This window comes from Schistocerca gregaria, chromosome 3 (genome assembly GCF_023897955.1).
Source record: "Schistocerca gregaria isolate iqSchGreg1 chromosome 3, iqSchGreg1.2, whole genome shotgun sequence".
Lineage (NCBI taxonomy): Eukaryota > Metazoa > Arthropoda > Insecta > Orthoptera > Acrididae > Schistocerca > Schistocerca gregaria.
Window position 1 is genome coordinate 853,277,178 of NC_064922.1, and position 23,141 is coordinate 853,300,318.

The 23,141-nt window shown below is 41.0% G+C and overlaps 1 protein-coding gene across 2 annotated transcripts in view; it reads right to left on the minus strand.

The window, feature by feature from the left end:
- LOC126354803 (huntingtin) overlaps positions 1-23,141 on the minus strand; it is a 472,584-nt gene that overhangs the window by 79,836 nt on the left and 369,607 nt on the right. For both annotated transcript variants that reach the window (XM_050004721.1, XM_050004723.1), the window contains exons 43-44: positions 10,601-10,695; positions 6,234-6,343 (exon numbers count right to left, since the gene is read on the minus strand). In XM_050004721.1, coding sequence (XP_049860678.1) covers positions 6,234-6,343; positions 10,601-10,695 — 205 coding nt within the window. The remainder of the gene's footprint in view (positions 1-6,233; positions 6,344-10,600; positions 10,696-23,141) is intronic.

The window sequence follows — 23,141 nt, forward strand, 5'->3', positions numbered from 1 at the left end:
CCGTTTTCAAATTGTTGTTATTTGATCCCGAATTTTCTATATCACAAATAAATCAATAAAGGCATGTTTATTAGACCTGCTCATGTACATAACAAGGACATCTTTCACTTCAATGTTGGGAGGTAGTTTGAGGTTCTTACTTTTTGATAGAAACAGCTGCAATATAAAGGCAGATAAAAATTATACATACAATAGCAAAATTATACATACAATAGCATCTGAACGGGACTAAAATTTATACGCAAACAATAATATTTGAAGAAACACACAGCCATTTGACTGTCTTATTGTTTATTTAAGTTCCACCCAGGTTTCAACCTTTTATGCCATTTTCAAGCACTTGGTTATATGTCTTTAAAATACACTATGTGATCAAAAGTATCAGGAAACCTAGTTGAAAATGACTTACAAATTTGTGGCAACCTCCATCAGTAATGCTGGAACTCAACATGGTGCTGCGCCACCCTTAGTCTTGATGACAGCTTCCACTATCGCAGGCATATGTTCAATCACGTGCTGGAAGGTTACTTGGGAATGGCAGCTCATTTTTCACAGAGTGCTGCACTGAGGAGAGGTATCAATGTCGGTCGGTGAGGCCTGGCATGAAGTCAGCATTCCAAAACATCCCAAAGGTGTTCTACAGGATTCAGGTCAGGACTCTGTGCGAGCCAGTCCATTACAAGGATGTTATTGTCGTGTAACCCCTCCACCACAGGCCATGCATCATGAACAGGTGCTTGATCATGTTGAAAGATACAATCGCCATCCCTGAATTGCTCTCCAACAATGGGAACCAAGAAGGTGCTTAAAACATTAATGTAGGCCTGTGCTGCGATAGTGCCACGCAAAACAACAAGGACGTACAAGCCCCCTCCATGAAAAACATTACCACACCATAATACCACCTCCTCTGAATTTTACTGTTGGCACTACACATGCTGGAAGATGACATTCATCGAGTATTCGCCATACCCACACCTTGCCACATTGTGTACCATGATTCGTCACTCCACATAACATTTTTCTATTGTTCAATTGTCCAATGTTTACATTCCTTACAACAATGAGGAATCGTTTGGCATTTACTGGCATGCTGTGTGGTCTATGAGCAGCTGATCGACAATGAAATCCAAGTTTTCTCACCCCCCGCATAACTGCCAAAGTACTTGCAGTGGATCCTGATGCAGTTTAGAATTCCTGTGTGATGGTCTGGATCAATGTCTGCTTATTACACATTATAACCCTTTTCAACTGTCGGTCATCTATCAGTCAACAGACAAGGTCGACCTGTACGCTTTTGTGCTGTATGTGTCCCTTCACATTTCCACTCCACTATCACATCAGAAACAGTGGACCTAGGGATGTTTAGGAGTGTGGAAATCTCACGTACAGATGTATGACACAAGTGACATGCAATCACTTGACTGCATCCGAAGCCTATGAGTTCCATGGAGTGGCACATTCTGCTCTCTCATGTCGTCTAATGGCTGCTGAGGTTGCTGATATGGAGTACCTCACAGTAGGTGGCAGCACAATGCACCTAATATGAAAAATGTATGTCTTTGGGGGTGTCCAGACACTTCTGAGCACATAGTGTATATTATAAGGCACTTGACATGTCAAGATCAAAGCTGGCCATAAATTAAGAAAAATATTGGTCCCCACAAAATGCCTGATACAAAACCACTGTCTTATAACAGGTCAGTAAATAACTGTGCAAGCATGTCATACTTAGTAAAAAGAGGCTTAAATTGGTAAATAAAATATGAGCACATGTCCTTAAAATGTGCTGGTAGGGTGTTCCTTTAAAAAATATTGTGTGACTGTTGCTCAGCAACATCAAAAACTGTTTAATGACACTTGTGTAAACAATTAGAACACTATTAGTTTTATTTATGAAATGGACCCAGTCTCACATCTTTAACCTCATGTTACATGGATGTTATTTTTTCTGTCCATAATGAACATGATTCTTAGAAAACGCATAATTTATTTCATTCTCTAATTTGCAAGAGTTTTTAGGTACTTGTGTAAATATAACACATGCAAATGATCTATTTATGTTTTTCACATCCCAACCCTCATTTACATCACTATTTCAAAGCTAAGCTTTTCAGTTCCATAAGGTCTTCAAAATTGCATTGTGAATCTCCTTTTTTCTCAATGAGTCCACAGTAATGACTGGCTTTGATTCACCAGTCTTCTTTTGATACCTCTCTCCTAATCTCCTATTGTCCTTTCCTCCCTTATCCTTTCAACTAAATCACACAATTCAGATTCCATGCAAACTACACGTCTCACTGGCCTGATTGTGTGAAATGATTCACAGGTAAGAGAAAGATAAGGGTGTTAAACACCGACTGGGACATACCTCACGAAGCAACATTTTCTGCAGTCTGTTTTTTCTGTCTGAAAAAATAGTGCTCCATTTATACACATGTAATAGTCAAAATTATTCATCATCATCATCATTTAATACTAATTATTCTTTTCAACGTTCAGTCTGGAGCATAATCCCCTTATAAAATTCCTCCATGATCCCCTATTCAGTGCTAACATTGGTGCCTCTTCTGATGTTAAGCCTATTACTTCAAAATCATTCTTAACCGAATCCAGGTATCTTCTCCTTGGTCTACTCCAACTCTTCCTACCCTCCTGCTGAACTAATGAGTCTCTTGGGTAACCTTGCTTCCCCCATGTGTGTAACATGACCCGACCATCTAAGCCTGTTTGCCCTGACTGCTACATCTATAGAGTTCATTCCCAGTTTTTCTTTGATTTCCTCATTATGGACACCCTCCTGCCATTGTTCCCATCTACTAGTACCTGCAATCATCCTAGCTACTTTCATATCCGTAACCTCAACCTTATTGATAAGGTAACATGAATCCACCCAGCTTTTGCTCCCATACAACAAAGTTGGCCGAAAGATTCAACGGTGCACAGATAGTCTTGGTACTGACTTCCTTCTTGCAGAAGAGAGTAGATCGTAGCTGAGCGCTCACTGCATTATCTTTGCTACACCTCGCTTCCAGTTCTTTCACTATGTTGCCATACTGTGAGAATATGCATCCTAAGTGCTTGAAACCGTCCACCTTTCTAACTTTGTTCCTCCTATTTGGCACTCAATTCGTTTATATCTCTTTCCCACTGACATTACTTTCGTTTTGGAGATGCTAATCTTCATACCATAGTTCTCACATTTCTGATCTAGTTCTGAAATATTACTTTGCAAACTTTCAATCGAATCTGCCATCACAACTAAGTCATCCGCATATGCGAGACTGCTTATTTTGTGTTGTCCTATCTTAATCTCACCCATCCAGTCTATTGTTTTCAACATATGGTCCATAAGTAATATGAACAACAGTGGAGACAGGTTGCAGCCTTGTCTTACCCCTGAAACTACTCTGAACCATGAACTCAATTTACCGTCAACTCTAACTGCTGCCTGACTATCTATGTAAAGGCCTTTAATTGCTTGCAAAAGTTTTCCTCCTATTCCATAATCTCGTAGAACAGACAATAACTTCCTCCTAGGAACCCGGTCATATGCCTTTGCTAAATCTATAAAGCATAGATAAAATTCCCTGTTCCACTCGTAACACTACTCCATTATTTACCGTAAGCTAAAGATCTGGTTCTGACAACCTCTAAGAGGCCTAAACCCACACTGATTTTCATCCAATTTGTCCTCAACTAATACTTGCACTTTCCTTTCAACAATACCTGAGAAGATTTTACCCACGATGCTGATTAAAGAGATACCTCTGTAGTTGTTACAGTCTTTACTGTTTCCATGTTTAAAGATTGGTGTGATTACTGCTTTCGTTCAGTCTGATGGAACTTGTCCCGACTCTCACGCCATTTCAATAATCCTGTGTAGTCATTTAAGACCTGACATTCCACTGTATTTGATGAGTTCCAACTTAATTTCATCCACCACAGCTGCTTTATTAGACTGCAATCTATTGACCATTTTCTCCACTTCCTCAAATGTGATCCTATTTCCATCATCATTCCTATCCCATTGTACATCGTAATTCAGGATAAGGAAATCAGGCACAAGTACATAACAGTGATCTCAGAAAGGTGCCAGTTAGTTGAACGCAGTCAATTACAGTCATTGGAAAAGGAATGGACAAGGTACAGGGACACAGTACTAGAAGTGGCTAAAGAATGTCTTGGAACAGTAGTGTGTAAAGGTAGGATGAAGCAAACAGCTTGCTGGAATGACAGTCAAGGCAGCCTGTAAAAGGAAAAAGAAGGCGTATCAAAAATGGCTACATACTAGAACTCAGGTAGACAGAGAGAGTTATGTTGAAGAAAGAAACAAAGCCAAACAGATAATTGCAGCATGCAAGAAGAAATCTTGCGAAGACTTTGGAAACAGATTGGAGACTTTGGGTCAAGCTGCTGGAAAACCATTCTGGAGTGTAATTAGCAGTCTTCGAAAGAGATGTAAGAAAGAAATGACAAGTATTTTGGACAGGTCAGGAAAACTGGCCTTCACTGTGTCATTCCAGCAAGCTGTTTGCTTCATCCTACCTTTACACACTACCGTTCCAAGACATTCTTTAGCCACTTCTAGTACTGTGTCCCTGTACCTTGTCCATTCCTTTTCCAATGACTGTAATTGACTGCGTTCAACTAACTGGCACCTTTCTGACATCACTGTTATGTACTTGTGCCTGATTTCCTAATCCTGAAGCTTCTCCACTCTTATCATCCTACATATGGACCTGACCTCCTGCACTTTTGGCCTCATAATAGCAATTTCACTGCAGATTAAATAGTGATCAGTGTCATCAAAGAATCCCCTGAATACACGTGTGTCCCGCAAAGCCTTCCTGAATTCCTGATCTGTTATTATATAGTCAATGACAGATCTGGCTCCCCCTGCCTTCCCAAGTATACTGGTGAATGTTCTTATGTTTAAAAAAGGACTTTGTGATTACTAAGCCCATACTGGCATAGAAATCCAAGAGTTGTTTCCCGTTCCTGTTGGCCTCCATATCCTCTCCAAATTTACCCATAAACTTTTCATGCCAGGATTTCCAATCCTGGCATTAAAGTCACCCGTGAGCAGAACACTGACATTCTCCTTTACTCTAACAACTACATCACTGAGTGCGTCATAAAAACTATCCATGTTATCTTGATCTGTTCCTCTACAATGCGAATATACTGACACAATCCTAATTTTCTTGCCAGACACTGTCAAATCTATCCACATCAGTCGTTCATTTACATACCTTATTGCAACTACGCTGGGTTCCATTTATTTCCTGATGAAAAGCCCTACACCCCATTGTGCTATTCCTGCTTTGACTCCTGACAGGTGGACCTTGTATTCTCCCACTTCCTCTTCTTTTGCACCCCTTACCTGAATGTCACTAACAGCTAAAACGTCCAACCCCATCTTACTTGCAGCTTCTGCCAGCTCTACCTTCTTCCCAGAGTATCCCCCATTGATATTAATAGCTCCCCATCTCGTTACCATTCGTTTGCCAAGTCATATCTTAGGAGTCCCTGGTTTGTCAGTTAGAGGTGGGACTCCATCACCTCCAAAGGTCCGAGGCATTTTGCTCTGATTGTTGCCAGCATCATATTTAAAGTACCAGGGCAGCAGGTTGCTAGCCTTACTTGCCCCGGGTCCCATTGAGTTTTACCTCTAACAGTTGAGGGACTAATCGGTGGATTTGGTAGTCTTTGCCATCTGAGCACAAAGGTGACCACGACTCAGAATATGCCTGAGATGTCCAGCCTTATTCCAAAGTAACTGGTATCCCGACTGCCAGGACCCCTTACTTGGCCACTCATACGTTGCCCGTGGTTCCTGAACTAGGACATGACAATAGGAATCCACACCATGAACCAAAATTATTTAAAACAACAAATCAGTTAACTAAAAACTCATAATTATAACTGCAGCAATTATGTATTGAACTATGTGACAGAGAACTGCCAGAAGCTATTCAAGGTGTTACCATATTACGCAAGGTGCTGTACTGTGTAACTTCTTTTTGTTATGCAATTTTCAAAAAGCAACTGTTAATTCTACTGAATGATTGAACATTGATGATACATTATTACTGAAATCTGAACCTTCAAAAAATTTTCACCGAGTGAACATAAGTGAAAGAACAATGTATCAAACAAATTAGTCATTGGCAAATAATAAATTTATTCTCAGAAAGGGGCGATTAAAATATTTCATGCAGGTTACATACTTGTGGAGCTGTCCACTGTGTATACAGGTCAAGAAGAAAATGTAGGCAAGATGTAAGATCAAGGCCACTTGCTGCTAAGCACTGCTCTCGTTCAAGACATTTTGTGGATACTGCAATCAAAATTAGAGACCACTTGGCACTTTTCCAAATTACTTAAACAAAACAAAAAAATTAAGTACGCATTCATAATTACAATCACAATAAATATGTAATGTACAATATGACACAGACCATCAGAGGCTATCCAAAGACATTGTCAAGATAATGGAGAAAGCTGGCTAAAACTGAAAAAAGTAGCATACTGTGTAGCTTCTTTGTGCAGAAGTAAATAAACACAGTTTGGGTGATAAATTGCTGGTTCTTATTACATAGGCGACCTCATAAAGTATGGTTGAAATTTTTGCTAAGCATAATGTATCCTTTGAGAGTGAAAGAGTTCACTCACCAAACAGCAGAAGTGTTGAGTTGTCGACAGGCGCACTCGCTCACACACACGCTCACACACACACACACACACACACACACACACACACACACACACCTGCCCCTTACATAATGCTAGCTGGACGCACAATGTTCGGATTGTATTTTGGTGATTGGACTAGGGTGGGGTGGTGGTTGTGTCAGGTGGGGTGGGTAGAGGCAGAGAGAGGTGGAAGGCAGGAAGAGGGGTTGCAGTGGGTAGCTAGCAGCTTGGAGGCAATCAGTTTGCTGGTTAGGAATGTAGGACGGAGGGGGTGGCAGATGTGCAGGCTAGGCATGTGATGTATGGGAGCCAGAGCTGGTGGGGAGCTGCACATGATGAAGGTCACATGCAGGCATAAACTGCAAGGTAACAAATGGCAAAGGTGAAACCACTGGGTGAGGGTGTGGGGACAGTGGGTTAATGGAGACTGATGCCAGAAGGATTAAAGGAGGGTAACTCCCACCTACATAGTTCAGAAAAGCTGGTGGTGGGTGGAACAACCCAGATGGCCCAGGTTGTGATGAAGCACCCATTGAAATCAAGTGTGTTGTCCTCAGCTACATGTTGTACCACTTGCTAGTCAACACTGCTCTTGGCCACAGTTTGGCTGTGACCAATCATTCTCGTGGACAAAACTGATGTGCAGTGATTGCAGCAGAGATGGCAAACAACATGCCTGCTGCTACAAGCCACTACTTCAGATGGGTTGGGACAAGCCTGTGACATGTCATGAATAGGACCTGATGGGTTGGTAGTGGGACTGGTGTAGGGATGGACTAAGTTGTTGTGTTGGTTGGGTTGCAAAATATCTCTTTAGAAGTAGTAAGAAGGAACTTCTACTACTACTACTACTTCTACTTCTACATCTACATCTACACAATTACTCTGCTATTCACAATAATGTGCCTGGCAGAGGGTTCAATGAATTACCTTCAAGCTGTCTCTCTACTGTTCCATTCTCGACTGTGGGTGGGAAAAACTAGCACTAAAATTTTTCAGTGCGAGCCCTGATTGCCCTTATTTTATCTCGATGATCATTTTTCCCTACGTAGGTGGGTACCAACTGAATGTTTTCACAACTGGAAGAGAAAACTGGTGACTGATCTTTTGTGACAAGATCCCATCTCAATGAAAAATGTCTTTGCTCTAATGACTGCCACCCCTATTCATGTATCATGTCTGTGGCACTGTCTCCCCTATTTCGCACTAATACAAAATGAGCTGCCTTTCTTTGAACTTTTTCAATATCATCCATCAGTCCCACCTTATGCGGATCCTACACTGCAGTATTCCAGCATAGGGCGAACAAGCGTGGTGTAAGCAGTCTCTCTACTAGACCTTTTGCACCTTCTAAGTGTTCTGCCAATGAATCCCAGTCTTTGGTTTGCTCTACGTACAACCCTATCTATGCGCCTGTTCCAATTTAGGTTATATGTAATTGTAATCCCTAAGAATTTAATTGAATTTACGGCCTTCAGATTTGTGCGACTTATCACGTAACTGAAATTTAGCGCATTTCTTTTAGAACTCGTGTGAATAACTTCACACTTTTCTTTATTCAGGGTCAATTGCCACATTTTACACCATACAGATACCTTATCTAAGTCATTTCACAATTTGTTTCAGTCATCTGATGATTTTACAAGACGGTAAATGACAGCATCATCTGCAAACAATCTAAGATGGCTCCTAAGATTGTCTCCTATATTGGTAATATACCGTAGATCAGGAACAATAGAGGACGTATAACCCTTCCTTGGGGAACACTGGATATTACTCTGTTGACAACTTTCCATCTATTACTACAAACTGAGACCTTTATGACAGGAAATCATGAATCGAGTCACACAACTGAGGTGATATTCCATAGGCACACAGTTTGATTAGAGGACACAAGTGAGGAACAGAGTTGAAAGCCTTCTGGAAACCTAAAAGTATGGAATCAATTTGCAACACAGAGGAAGAGTCTGAATGAGACAGAAATCGGAAGATGTGATGTACACATACAAACAAATAACTAAAATTTCAGAAAAATCTGATAATTTATTCTAGAGAAATAGCTTTACAAACTGAGCAAGTCAATAACACAATGTTCCACTCCTGGCCCTTATGCACACAGCTATTCAGCTTGGCACTAATCGACAGAGTTGTTGGATGTCCTCCTTAGGAATTTTGTACCAAACTCTGTCCAACTGCCACCTTTGATAGTCAAAATGCCAAGCTGATTGGAGGACCCTGCCCATAATGTTCAAAACACCCTCAACTGGGGAGAAATCTGACAACATTGTTGACCAAGTCAGAGTTTGGTAGGTACAAAGACAAGCGGTAGGAACTCTCGCCCTGCACGGGCACCCATTATCTTGCTGAAATGTAAGCTCAGGATGGCCTGCCATGAAGGGCAAAAAATGGGTTGTAGAAGGTCCTCCACATATTGCTGTGTTGTAAGTGTGCCACAGATGACAACCGAAGAGGTTCTGCTATGAAATGAAATGGCACCCAAAACTATCACTCCTGGCTGTTGGCTGTACAACAGGTGACAGTCAAATTGGTATCCCCCCATCGCTGACCGGGACATCTGTGGACACTTCTTCACTGGTCATCAGGGCTCAATTTGAAGTGGGACTCATCACTGAAGACAATTCTATTCCAGTCAATGAGATTCCGGGCCAAATGTGTTCAATATCACTGCATACGGGCTCATCGGTTTACAGAGGCTAAAGATAATTGTCACAAGGGGTGCCGTGAGCTCTGTCCCTTTTCTGTGACTGGCCTGTTAATGGTCTCTATCGTAACTGAAGCACCAGCTGCACATTGGATTGATGATAATAATGAATCTGAGGCTCTGAATGCCTCTCAGGTGAATGCTCGGTCCTTGCTTTCTGTCATCTCTCTAGGTCGAATGCTTCCTTCTTGATGCTGTGTTTGGCCACATTCACCCATTTCTGCCACTTCATCAAATAGTGGCTCACTCCTATTCAAATGTAGAGCAATTTGTCAATTACTCCAATCAGCTTCTTTGAGCCCAAGGACATGTCTTCTCTCAAATGCTGACATCTGCGTATATTGTTCAGCGGCTCTCTGCAAGAACTGTTGCGCAAGTGAGTACATGAAACGACATGTCGCTGGTTACTATTCCTAAGAGTTACACACTGAAAGTGTGCTGCAGCATCACACATTCATCCACTGGCTGCCAAAGTTTACAATTTTCCATTTTCTGTTGATACCTGTATGAATATCAATTTATGACCAATTTGCATAACTCCTACATGGCATGCTGTTTTTTTTCTGTTTATTTGAGTGCATCTTCCTCTAAAGGCTGACACTTGCATTACAGTGGTAAATTCTGTAAGACTAGGTAGTAATAAATGCGACATCACAATCAGGACACCACTGGTATTCACCTTTTCCCTTCTGAGTCTTACACATTTGCACTCATTTAGCAACACTTTTTTTTTATATTTGTTGTGCCAGAAAAGTGTTTCCAAATTCAACAAGAAACTTGAGTGGGCACGCTTTTTCTTTTTCCCATTACCCTTGTTTCCTCACAAGCCACAGACTAAGAATAATCAAATCGACTAGTGTAATGAATATAGAGTCAAAATCAATATAGCCACATAACTACTATGGCATTTTTGTCTACAATAACCTTTATTAGATATGTTACAGAACCTATGATGCAATTATATTTTCTGCACACCATACATCAATGAGACAAGAGAAGGGAGAAATGCTTAGTTTTCAAACACATTTTACCAAATACATCATACAGTGTATGGACTAAATGTGGACATGCAGAAAGCTTATTATCTGCTGTAATAAGAACCATTTACTAATAAAATACAGCCATTTCCATTTCTTTACTCTTAGATTAGTCCATTAGGTATGTCTTTATTATCCATACCTGTTCCTTTATTTTGTTCCACTGAAGTAGCATTTTCTTCTAATATTCTTGTTGCAGTCCAAAGATATTCTATAGAAACTTGACTATAGCCATACCTATGAAACATGAAGCACACTATAATTAGGATGTAAACACATGGTAGAATTATTCTCTTACTTGAAATTGAATAAACTACATTCACTTCATGGAAGCAATGATGAATTATATCTCATATTCCATAAACTAACTCCCTTGAGACCCTCCGGCTACAATTGTGTCCATTACCTAATACTGTGTCTTAGCTGCAACAGAAGTATTTTTTCCCAATGGAAATATGAGGTACAAATTTGTGAATATTTAACCTTCTAATAAAGTGTAAGTGCTGTCAACTGTTGAGCATCACTATGAAAACATCAGCAAGTCAATGTAGCAGTGTGCTGTAGCTAATGACTACTAGAATACACAGGTCTGGTTGGTTCGCTATATTCCACAGTGTAATTGAACATTGTAATTGTTATTTTGCATGGTAATTACTGAATAATCATTTTACTATTTATTACAATAGAGAATATTTCATAATTAGTTATTTTAGTCCATAATATGAAGCCAAGAGTACAAAATATATTTTGAAAATGGGCAAATATTTTTGTATAAATCTTGGACATAAAATCATTAAAATTTCACCTAAAAACATTGCCACAAAAAGTTTTTCTTCCTCCAGAAAAATACAGGTCTGAAAGGGCTAATGTGTAAAAGTGTGCCAAGTACAACAAACAATGGAAAATCCAGGATGAAACAATGACAGTACCATGAAAAGAACAGATCACCACCTTCCACACAGCAGAGATGCTGAGTCACAGACAGGCACAACAAAAAGACAGTCAAAAGAGACTTTCATGGGTAGCCCTGCCTTTTATGGGTAGGTGATGTTAGTGATTGGACTGGAGTAGGTGTTGGTAGGAGGATGTATGGGACAGGCCTTGCATCTATGTCTATTACAGGGGTATGAGCCATGAGGTAAGGGATTGGTAGCAGGAGTTGTGTAGAGATGGAGGGGTATATTGTGTAGGTTCAGTGGATGGCGGAATACCACTGTAGGAGGAGTGGGAAGGATAGTGGGCAAGACATTTCTCATTTCAAGGCACGGCGAGAGACAATCGAAACTCTGTCAGAGAATGTGATTAGTTGCTCCAGTCCTGGGTGGTACTGAGATACGAGGGGAATGCTCCTCTGTGGCCAGACTGTGGGACTTTGGGAGGTGGTGGGAGACTGGAAAGATAAGGCACAATAGATTTGTTTTTGTACAAAGTTAGGAGGATAATTACAGTCAGCGATGGCTTCAGTGAGACGCTCAGTATATTCTGAGAGGCTGTATGGAAGGGACTTCTGAGTATAAAATGGACAGCAGCATTCTAAGATAATACTTATTTGGGTATAAATATTAATAATATACATGATAAAATTTTATGGGACTCGGAGTCAAGTTAAAATATTGACAATGGAATGAACTGCAGCAGTACAAGATGATCTGAAAGGTGCAGAGATAACAAAACAACAAATGCTAGACAAAACAAATTGGTAAGCATAAAATTCATGTCTGGGCTATTGGCTAGACAAAAAAACTGAGGAGATCTGGACAACTTGGCCTGTGAGTAAGAAAAGAACTCATTCTGGGAGAATGAAAGAAATTAGGAACAAAGAAAGGTTAAGTAGGGCACAAGTGTGAATAATAGTAATAATAATATAACAATAATAATAGTAACAATAATAATAAACATAACAAACATAATGTCTGAGAAAGGAAAGAAATAATAATAATAATAACATACATACAAAGCCCAAATCCTGGTGGAGAAATGGGGAGGAGTGGGAGAATAACACATTATAGATACCCTCATTACATTGCCTGGCCCATGAGATAGATAGAGATGTCATGAAGAAAATTTATCAAGGTAATGATGAAGACCTCAATGGCAGTGAAGCCAGAAATGAAGTTGGGTGGTACGGTGGGACTGGTGGAAAATGCAACCCCAATCTTAGCGTTCACATAAAAGTTGGAAATTAAAATTCAAATGTGTCTGTTCCCATATCAGATATGTTTAGACAACATTTGTACCCAGTGTTAGGGACAGCTAGAAAAGAACATTCTAAGACTAAAAATTTAGTTTTACATCTGGTAGAAAAGTGTCTACCCTCATTACAAAAATAGGATAACTATGAAGTGTAAGGGGAAGTGAAATAGTACTCCAGGTGGGTGTTCCACCACTCCTGAGTGGAGTGTAGACAGAGATTCGGATTCTGGAGTGTCTGCACCACAATGCAAGAAACAGTTGGTGAACCTTTCCAATCTGAAGTTTGAGAGGCAATAAAAATTTACACACAAAAATACTAACTCCTGTTGCAAAGTTGGGAAACTCAAACAAATGATAAACCTTTTGAACAATAACAACATACTACTAGCACCCATCCAAGAAACAAGATATGCTGATGAACTAACAATGGATGGTGAGAACTGTTAACTTTTTACAGGTGACCTGGCAGTTACACTTTGCAACTCAAATATCAGGATTTTAGGAATGGCCTTCACAGTTCACAATAGTAAAATCCCGAATATTGTTGATTTGAATCCTTTAGTGAAAGACTATCTGTTTTAACATTTAAATGCTAGAATAAACACTAATAAATTTTGGAGTGTAATGAAGCCAACAAGAAGAATTGATATAAAAAAGAAAATCTGGAAAACATGATATCAAACGATCACAAAACCCACATAATAATCATGTTGGGAGACTTCAATGCCCATCCTGGTAGAGAGCAATCAAACTCAATATTAGCAGACATATGCAAGTTACACTGAAGAGCCAGAGAAACTGGTACACCTGCCTAATATCATGTAGGGCCCCTTCAAGCACGCAGAAGTGCCACAACACAACGTAGCATGGACTCGACTAATGTCTTAAGTAGTGCTGGATCTGGATACTATGAGTCCAACAGGGCTATCCATAAATCCATAAGAGCATGAGGTGGTGAAGATCTATTCTGTACAGCACGTTGCTACACATCTCAGATATGTTCAGGGAGTTTGGTGGCCAGTGGAAGTGTTTAAACTCAATGCTCCTGGAGCCACTCTGTAGTGATTCTGGACGTTTGGAGTGTCACACTGTCCTTCTGGAATTGCCCCAGTCCATTGGAATGCACGGTGAACATTAATGGATGCAGTGATCAGACAGGATGCTTCCTTACATGTCACCTGTCATAGTCGTATCTAGATATATCAGGGGTCCCATATCACTCCAATGGCACACACCCCACACCATTACAGAGGCTCCGCCAGTGTGAACAGTTTACCTGCTGACATGCAGGGTACATGGATCCATGAGTCTGTCTCCATACCAGTACACGTCATCCGATCGACACAATTTAGAATGAGACTCGTCCGACCAGATAACAAGTTTCCAGTCACCAACAGTCCAATGTTGGTGTTGACAGGTGCAGGTGAGGTGTAAAGCTTTGTGTCATGTAGTGGTAAAAGCTACACGAGTAGGCCTTTGGCTTTGAAATCTCATATCGATGATGTTTCATTGAATGCTTCATATGCTGACACTTGTTGATGTCCCAGCATTGAAGAATGCAGCAATTTGTCAAAGAGTTGCACATCTGTCACGTTGAACAATTTCCTTCAGTCATTGTTGGTCTGCCACAGCAATGTGGAAAATTTGACGGATTACCGGATTCCTGATATTCACGGTACATTCATGAAATGGTCATACGGGAAAATCCCCACTTCATTGCTGTCTCGGAGACGCTGTGTCCCATTGCTCTTGTGTCGACTATAACACCACATTCAAACTCACTTAAATCTTGATAACCTGCCATTTTAGCAGCAGTAACTGATCTAATGACTGCACCTGACACTTGTTGTCTTACATAGGCATTGCCAAACACAGCGCCATATTCTGCCTGTTTACATACCTATTGTATTACGTATTTGAATATGCATACCTATACTAGTTTCTTTGGCACTTCAGCTTATTTGATCTTAACATCACAACAACACTCTTCAATAAACTACGCAGAAAGCAAAAAAACATAGCTATCACTGAATCCCAACTTGTGAGAGTTTCAAATTGATCATGTTGCCATCTTCAGTTATACTTATCAAGAAAATTACAATATAGAGAGGAATGGAAATTAAGTCATATCGCTCCAAAACATATTTACAACTCAAGCCCATATGACTAATAGAATTAATAATGAAACCTGAAGAAAAGGGAATGTAATTTTCAAGAGAGACTGAAGAAAATGAGTAATGATGTCAACGACTGTGCGGAAATAATCAAACATATTCCATTTGAAACAGCTCCAGGCAACAAGCAATGAAAGCACAGATGGTGGAATAACAGATAAGAAGCACTTAGACAAAAATTGAAAGCTTGGTACAACAGGCATATTAGGAAAACAGGTAGACATTGGAAAATCTATCAGATTGATAGGAAGCAAGCAGATAAAATTATTAGGACACAGATGAGATGCTTTGAAATGAAGCAACTTGGAGCTATCGACAAGTGCTTCAAAAAGTATAACACAAGAGAAAGAAGTAAGAAAAGTGTTTGGCCTTTGCAAATGATCCTGTAGTAATACAGAATACAAAGAAAATATTAGAAATTCTCACAGAGACAACTGAAAAGCCAAGTCTGCAAATATCTTTTGGAAGGACATAATACATGACCCATGAAAGTACCTCACCAAGAATTTTCAAAATCACGTCTAGCAACATCAAAGAAAACTGACAACTTTAAATATCTGGATTAAAATATAAACATAAAAAGTGAAAAAAATGCAATTAAAATCAGAACTCTAAAAATTAAATGGGTGACATGAAAGTGAGAAAAAAGTGGCATAAAAAATGTTTTTCTAAAGGCATTATACTAAAATTGCAAAATTAGAAGTCCACTTTGAGTCAGAAGCACTACTTTTATCTGAATGCAAAATGGCACTGATTTAAAGAACTGTGGAATACCTAAGCCAGGATGGCTGAATCAGGTAAATTTTGTGATGCAGTCTCTGAAACACCTTTTCATATTTTTGAAACAGTTACTGTCTGTTAATAGTCAATACGGATGTAATTGTGGTATCTGCTGAGGTCCCCTATTAGTCTTTGGAATCTTTGTACACAGAATTTCAGGATATCTTTACGGAAAGCATTCAACCTCAAATCAGTAAGTTCATTCTAGAGTTTTTTGTGCTAGGCAGATTCCCCAGGCCCTCCACTCCCAAATGAAGACGGAGCTGGACTGGCTTGCCTCCCTCGGGGTTGTGGTTCCCATTTCCCCTAGTGAATGGACCACACTCCTTGTTATAGTTAAGAAACTCTCTTGTAAATTGTAGCCTTGTGGCGAGTTCACAGTCCGTGGTCACCACATACCCACTGCCATGTCTTGACAAACTGTTCACATGCATAGCAGGGGCAATTCTTCTCTATTCGAAGCATATCACCAAATTAACCTTGGATGATGAGTCCAATGCTATCATGGTCTTTAACACACCATTTGGCTTTTATCAATACCAACTGTTGACGTTTGGAGTGACACTGCCCTCGCAATTTTCCAATGCTATTTGGAACAGATCATGTCCAACATTCCACGCTGCTTCAACTACCTGGATGACATCATCGTTACTGTGAGCAACCATCTGCACAACCTCCTGGCTCACTTTCAAAAACCATGGGCTGAGCATCTGCTTTGCAATCTGTAGAAGTCTAAAATTTTTCCAACCTTCTGTTGAGTATCTGGGCCATGTCTTCTCAAGGCATGGTATCTGACCCATGTAGTCTTGTCAGGGCCATTACAGACCTCCCATGTCCCTCATCATTGTGTGAACAGTTTAAATAAAATTGCATATTTCCACCGGTTCATTTTTGGGCATCCACCACCATGCACCCACTGCATCTCCTTCTAGGTAACGGTGCTGCTTTTGTCTGATCTCCAGACTGCAACCAGGTGTTCATCATACTGAAGGAACGCTTCTGGTCACCTCCATGTCTAGCTAACTTTGACCTCGACCAACCAGTGGCTTTGGCTATGGACACCTCGCAGCACTGCAATGGGGTGGTCCATGGGACCGTAGAGGGCTTGGAGCAGCCACTGACATTTGCATTCAAAACTCTCAATCCTGTACAGGTCCTGTACTTTCGGATCGACAAGAAGGCCCTGGTCATTGTGCATGTTGTCACCACATATCACATTTTCTTGTATGGCACCAAATTCAAACTCATTACAGATCACAAGCCCTTAATTTCATCATTTAGTCCATCTGCCCGGGTTCCGAATAAGGCAGCCCACAAGTTGCAGCAGTGGGCCTTGTTCCTCTCCAAATACAATTATGACATTCATTTTCACCAACATGGATGCCTTATACCGGCTGCCGGTTGGCCCAGCAATTGGGAGGAGCTCATGTGTGTGCATTTGGATGTCTCCTCCTGCCAAGCAGTATATAGTTTTCCAATCACTAGTACCAAAGTCGCGTGGCAACAGCAGCCAACCCTGTCCTTAGACACTTAGTCTATCTCATCCAACAGAGTTGGTACTCTTGTCTAGTGGGATGCTTGTCCAATTCGCTTCATAACTACTTTGTCTTGCACCATTGTCCCTCAGTCTTGTATGGTGTCCTCGTCTCCACCCAGCTCCCCAGGTGGTCATTCCAAGAGTTTGCAGCAAGAGGTCTTACAGATGTTACATGAGGGGCACTGAGGTACTTCCCACACCAAAGCCTTGACTTGCAGATGTGTGTACTGGCCTGGCATTGACAGAGAGCTTGGAAAACTTGGTTGCTGCATGTCCCCAGTGTGCTAGTCAATAGATGGCTCCCAGGTCATCATTCTCTTCATATCATCCAGCAAGCCAGCCCTGGGAACGCATCCATGTTGATTTTCCGGGTCTGTTTCTGAATATGTCCTGGTTGATTGTCATTGATGCATTTTCGCGTTTTTCATAGGTGGCGTGGTGCCCCTTGGCTGCTACTGAGGTCACTATTCAAGGTCTCCCCAAAAATTTTTCTGTGGAAGGTCTTCCAGTTACCCTTGTTTCTGACAATGAACCCTAGTTCCTTTCTCAGACATTTCATGACTTCTGTGTGTGGTCATCAAGTCTAAAATCTCCAGACAGAGGACTGGCAGGCTGAGTGTCATCATTGATATCAACTCTGTATCCAAGTGAATGCAGGCAACCCCGCCCACGACACCACCTTCGTCAGTACCCCAGTTGCTGGATGCTGCCTACCTGCTGTGAGGGTTCCAGCCTCCTCTTCTACCTGCAACAGCACCTCCTCCCAAAGTGCCTATGCCTTTGCAGCCTGCAGCAGCAACTCCAGTGGCACTCTAGCCGGGGTGGATACGCCTCGCTTATTCAGTGTCACAGGAGCAGCCTGAGGCAATGCCGCCTCTATCTTCCATGCCACTGCCACACATCACCATGTATTGATCATCGCCGGTTGTGACATCTTGTGCTCTGTCAGGGAGCTGTGGGTGCTCTCCTCACACCTGTCACTTTTTCCTGTATCTCCAGGTCTCTGGCAACCAGTGGCTGCTGCCTCCTTTTGACTCCGGAGCATCGGTGGATGTGGATGGTGTCTCCACATTGCAGCTGTCCACAACTCCCCATGAGGATCAACAATGCTCTGCTCCCCGAAGGGGGAGGAATGTAGTCACCCGCATAGATCCATGGGTAAGAGTGATAGGATGCAAATTGCTGAGTATCTGAGTAGTCAACACCAAATATTCAGTGCTGAGAACAAAGCTGCAGAACAGAAGTGGAAAAAAACCTCATCCAATATGCATAAGACAAGTATGTTCAGAGCAAACCCGCAATGGTGTAACAGCTGTCATAGAAAACTGCTCCGTAAATAAAGAGAACTTTAACGCAGATTTAAGAGAAGTCAAAACTTAGCTGATAAACAAAAGCTGAATGAAGTGAAAATGAATGTACGAAGATTCATGAGAGAAGTTCTCAACAACTTTGGAAGTAAAATTTTGCCAGACAATGTGACTAAAAACCCAAAGAGATTTCTCTGGTACCCCAGTCCAACAATTTGGACAGCTCACCAAAAGGCATGGATATAGACAACAGCCACAATGCAGCACCCCTATAACATGGAAGGCCAGCGGTCAGTCATGGCCCAACTGTGCTCTTGTATTGCGCGTCGTACCCATCATTGTTCAGTTTATGATCTTGCTACACCTAGATTCTCAATTTTGTTCACTCTTCGGTCTTTCCATTCTGCTGTATCTGCCCATAGCTGTTGTTGTCATCTACACTATTGTCTATAGCTGTTGTCTTTCTGTCATTTTAGGTGACTCGCTGTCGACACCCTTGGCCAGTCAGCCGGCATCTCCTGATGGTGTCGGATTCGGGCTGCTAGAGTTTTGGTCTTACATAAAATCAATAGGCAGTTTGAAATCATCTATTTAGTCACTCAGCAACCAAATGACACTGAAACAGAAGATGAAAGAAAGAAGGCTGAAACCCTGAATTAGGTCTTTCAAAATTGCTTCACCGCAGACGGCAGTACAGAAATGTATGATGAGATAAAAGAAACTGTTCACACAGTGAAGGAAGACAAAAATTTAATAGTCATGGGGACCTGGAATTTGATAGAAGGAAAAGGAAGAGAAGGAGAAGTAGTAGGCGAACATGGAAAGGAGGTAAGGAATGAAAGAGGAAGCTGAATGGTAGAATTTTGTGCAGGGCATAACACTTGGTTCAAGAATCATGAAAGAAGGTTGTATACGTGGAAGAGGCTAGGAGACACTGGAAGGTTTCAGATAGGTTATGTAAAGGTAAGACAGAGATTCAGGAATCAGGTTATGAACTGTAGATTAAAACTGAAAAATGGGGGAATTTAAGGAGATGGGACCTGGATAAACTGAAAGAACAAGAGGTTGTAGAGAGTTTCAGAAAGAGCATTAAGGAACGACTGACATGAATGGGGGAACGAAATACAGTAGAAGAAGAATGGGCAGCTTTGAGAGATGAAATAGTGAAGGTAGCAGAGGATCATGTAGGTAAAAAGATGAGGGCTAGTAGAAATCCTTGGGTAATGGAAGAGAAAGTAAATTTAACTCATGAAAGGAGAAAATACAAAAATGCAGTAAATGAAGCAGACAAAAAGGAATATGAAAGTCTCAAAAACGAGACCAACAGGAAGTGCAAAAAGGCTAAGCAGGGATGGCTAGAGGACAAATGTAAGGATTTAAAGGCATTCATCACTAGGGGTTGCCTACATAAAAATTAAAGAGACCTTTGGAGAAAAGAGCTCAAATGGAAAGCCAGTTCCAAATAAAGAAGGGAAAGCAGAAAGGTGAAGGGAGTATATAGAGGGTCTATACAAGGTTGATGTTCTTGAGGATAATATTATGGAAATGGAAGAGGATGTAGATGAAGATGAAATGGGAGATACGATACTGTGTGAAGAGTTTGACAGAACACTGAAAGACCTGGGAGTAGACAATATTCCATTAGAACTACTGGCAGCCTTGGGAGAGCCAGTCCTGACAAAACTCTACCATCTGGTGAGCAAGATGTATGAGACAAGTGAAATACCCTCAGACTTCAAGAAGAATATAATAATTCCAATCCCAAAGAAAGCAGATGTTGACAGATGTGAAAATTACCAAACTATCGGTTTAATAAGTCACAGCTACAAAATACTAACACAAATTCTTTACAGACAAATGGAAAAACTGATAGACACTGACCTCAGGGAAGATCAGTTTGGATTCCTTAGAAATGTTGGAACACATGAGGCAATACTGACCCTACAACTTATCTTAGAAGATAGATTAAGGAAGGGCAAACCTACTTTTCTAGCATTTGTAGGCTTACAGAAAGCTTTTGACAATGGTGACCGGAATACTCTTTCAAATTCTGAAGGTGGCAGGGGTCAAACACAGGGAGCGAAAGGCTATTTACAATTTGTACAGCAACCAGGTGGCAGTTATTAGAGTCAACGGGCATGAAAGGGAAGTAGTGGATGGGAGGGGAGTGAGACAGGGTTGTTGCCTGTCCCCAAAATTATTCAATCTGTATATTGAGCAAGCAGTAGAGGAAACAAAAGAAAAATTTGGAGTAGGAATTAAAATCCATGGAGAAGAAATAAAAACTTTGAGGTTGGCTTACAACATTGTAATTTTGTCAGAGACAGCAAAGAACCTGGAAGAGCAGTTGAGCAGAATGGACAGTTCTTGAAAGGAGGATATAAGAGAAACATCAACAAAAACAAAACTAAGATAATGGAATTTAGTTGAATTAAATCAGGTGACAGTGAGGAAATTCGATTAGGAAATGAGACACTTAAAGTAGTAGATGAGTTTTGCTATTTGGGGAGCAAAATAACTGATGACGGATATAAGATATAGACTGACAACAGCATGAAAGTGTTTCTGAAGAAGAGAAATTTGTTAACATTGAGTACAGATTTAAGTGTCGGAAGTCTTTTCTGAAAGTATTTGTATGGAGTGTAGCCATGTATGGACGATAAATAGTTTGGACAAGAAGAGAATAGAAGGTTTTGAAACGTGGTGCTACAAAAGAATGCTGGAGAAGAGATGGATAAATCATGTAACTAAAGAGGAGGTACTGAATAGAATTGGGGAGAAGAGGAATTTGTGGCACAACTTGACAAGAAGAAGGGATTGGTTGGTAGGGCATGTCCTGAGGCATCAGGGGATCACCAATTTAGTACTGGAGGCCAGCGTGAAGGGTAAAAATCGTAGAGGGAGACCAAGAGATAAGTAGACTAAGCAGATTCAGAAGGACGTAGGTTGCAGTAAGTAGCAGAAAAACAGATGCCACACTGAGAGTCAAAGGACGAATCTTAAGGACATGTAACTCATCCACGAAGGAAGTGGCTTACAAAGCGCTAGCTACATCAATTCTTGAGCATTGTTCATCAATCCGGAACCATTACCAGGTAGGACTGATAGACATAAATAGAGAAGAACCAATGAATAGTAGTGCATTCCATCATGAGGTCTTTTAGTCAGTATGACGTCATCACAAAGATTTTCAGCAAATTCCAGTGGCAGATACTGCGAGACAGGCATTGTTCATCACAGAGACATTTACTACAGAAATTCTCAAAATGTACATTCCATGAAGAGTCTAACAACACATTACTTCCTCCACATATGTCTTGTGAAACAACCACAATGAGAAAATTGGAGATATTACAGCCAACAGAGAGGTTTACTGACAATCATTCTTCCATGTGGAATTCATGAATGAAACAGGGAAGGGGAAATCAGTCAGTGATACCAGAAGTACCCTCCCCCACATACGTTCAAGTGGCTTGTGGAGTGTAGATGTATAGGTTATCGCTTTTTACACTGGGCTGTTACATACTGACATTGTGCCCTTATTATGGGGGGGGGGGGGGGGGGGTAAACAAAGTGAATTAACAGTCAATTAACTTGTAAGTTTATTCTGATCAGACAGGAAATAAATTAATACACTGATGAGCCAACACATTATGACCATTTTCGTAACAGCTTGTTCATCCATCTTTGGAACGAGATACATCTGTATGACTCTGTGTATCAGGGATCTGACAGTTTGTTGGTAGGTTTGTGGGAGGTATTAACATTAGATGTCTATGCACAGGTCATGTATTCAGCGTAAATAATGGGCTGCTGATTTGTGTACGTGGTGATGGCACCTGATAGCAACCCAGGTGGGTTCTACAGGATTTACATCAGTCGAATTTGGTCACCAAGACATCAAGGTCCGTTCATATAATGTTCCTCAGACCACTGTAGCATGGTTCTGGCTCCAAGACACAAACAATTATACTGCTAAAAGATGATATCGCCATCAGGGAAGTCATCAAGCAAGAAGGAATGCAGGTATTTCGCATCTATCGGTATGTTTTCGATTACCACCACAGGTCCCATTCAAGCACTGGAGAATGTCTCCCACAGCATAATACTGCACCAACCAGCCTGTGTCCATGGCATGCTGCATGTTTCAAGCTACCGTTCACCTTGTTGATGGCATTTGTGGAGATGACCATGACCTAGTATAGCAAAAATGTGATTAGCCCAAAGTGCCGACACATTTCCATTGATCAAAAGTCAAATCCCAATGGTGCTGTGCACATTGCAATCATAATTAGTGATGTCATTGGGTCAATGTGCGAACACATAGGGGTAGTCTGCTGCAGATGTTCAACAGTGTATGATGAAAGATTTGCTCTGTAACACTTGTGCATGCAGCTGCATTGTGCTCTCTCAGCAGAGGTGCCACAGATCACTCTTATCCTACTTTTTAGAACAGACAAGTCTCCAAACTCTATGTTCTGTGAAGACTCGTAGATGTTCAACCATTTAGCATCTAGTGGTAATTTCAATATCATTCTACCTCTTTTCGTAGATACTCACGACAGTAGCATGCCAGTTTCAAGTAACTCCTTCATAGGCCCTCTGTCAAAGTCACCCATCTCAGTCGATTTCGCTCATCTCAGTCGATTTCACCATTTGCAGTCCATATCTTCACTAGAGTGATCCCCCGTC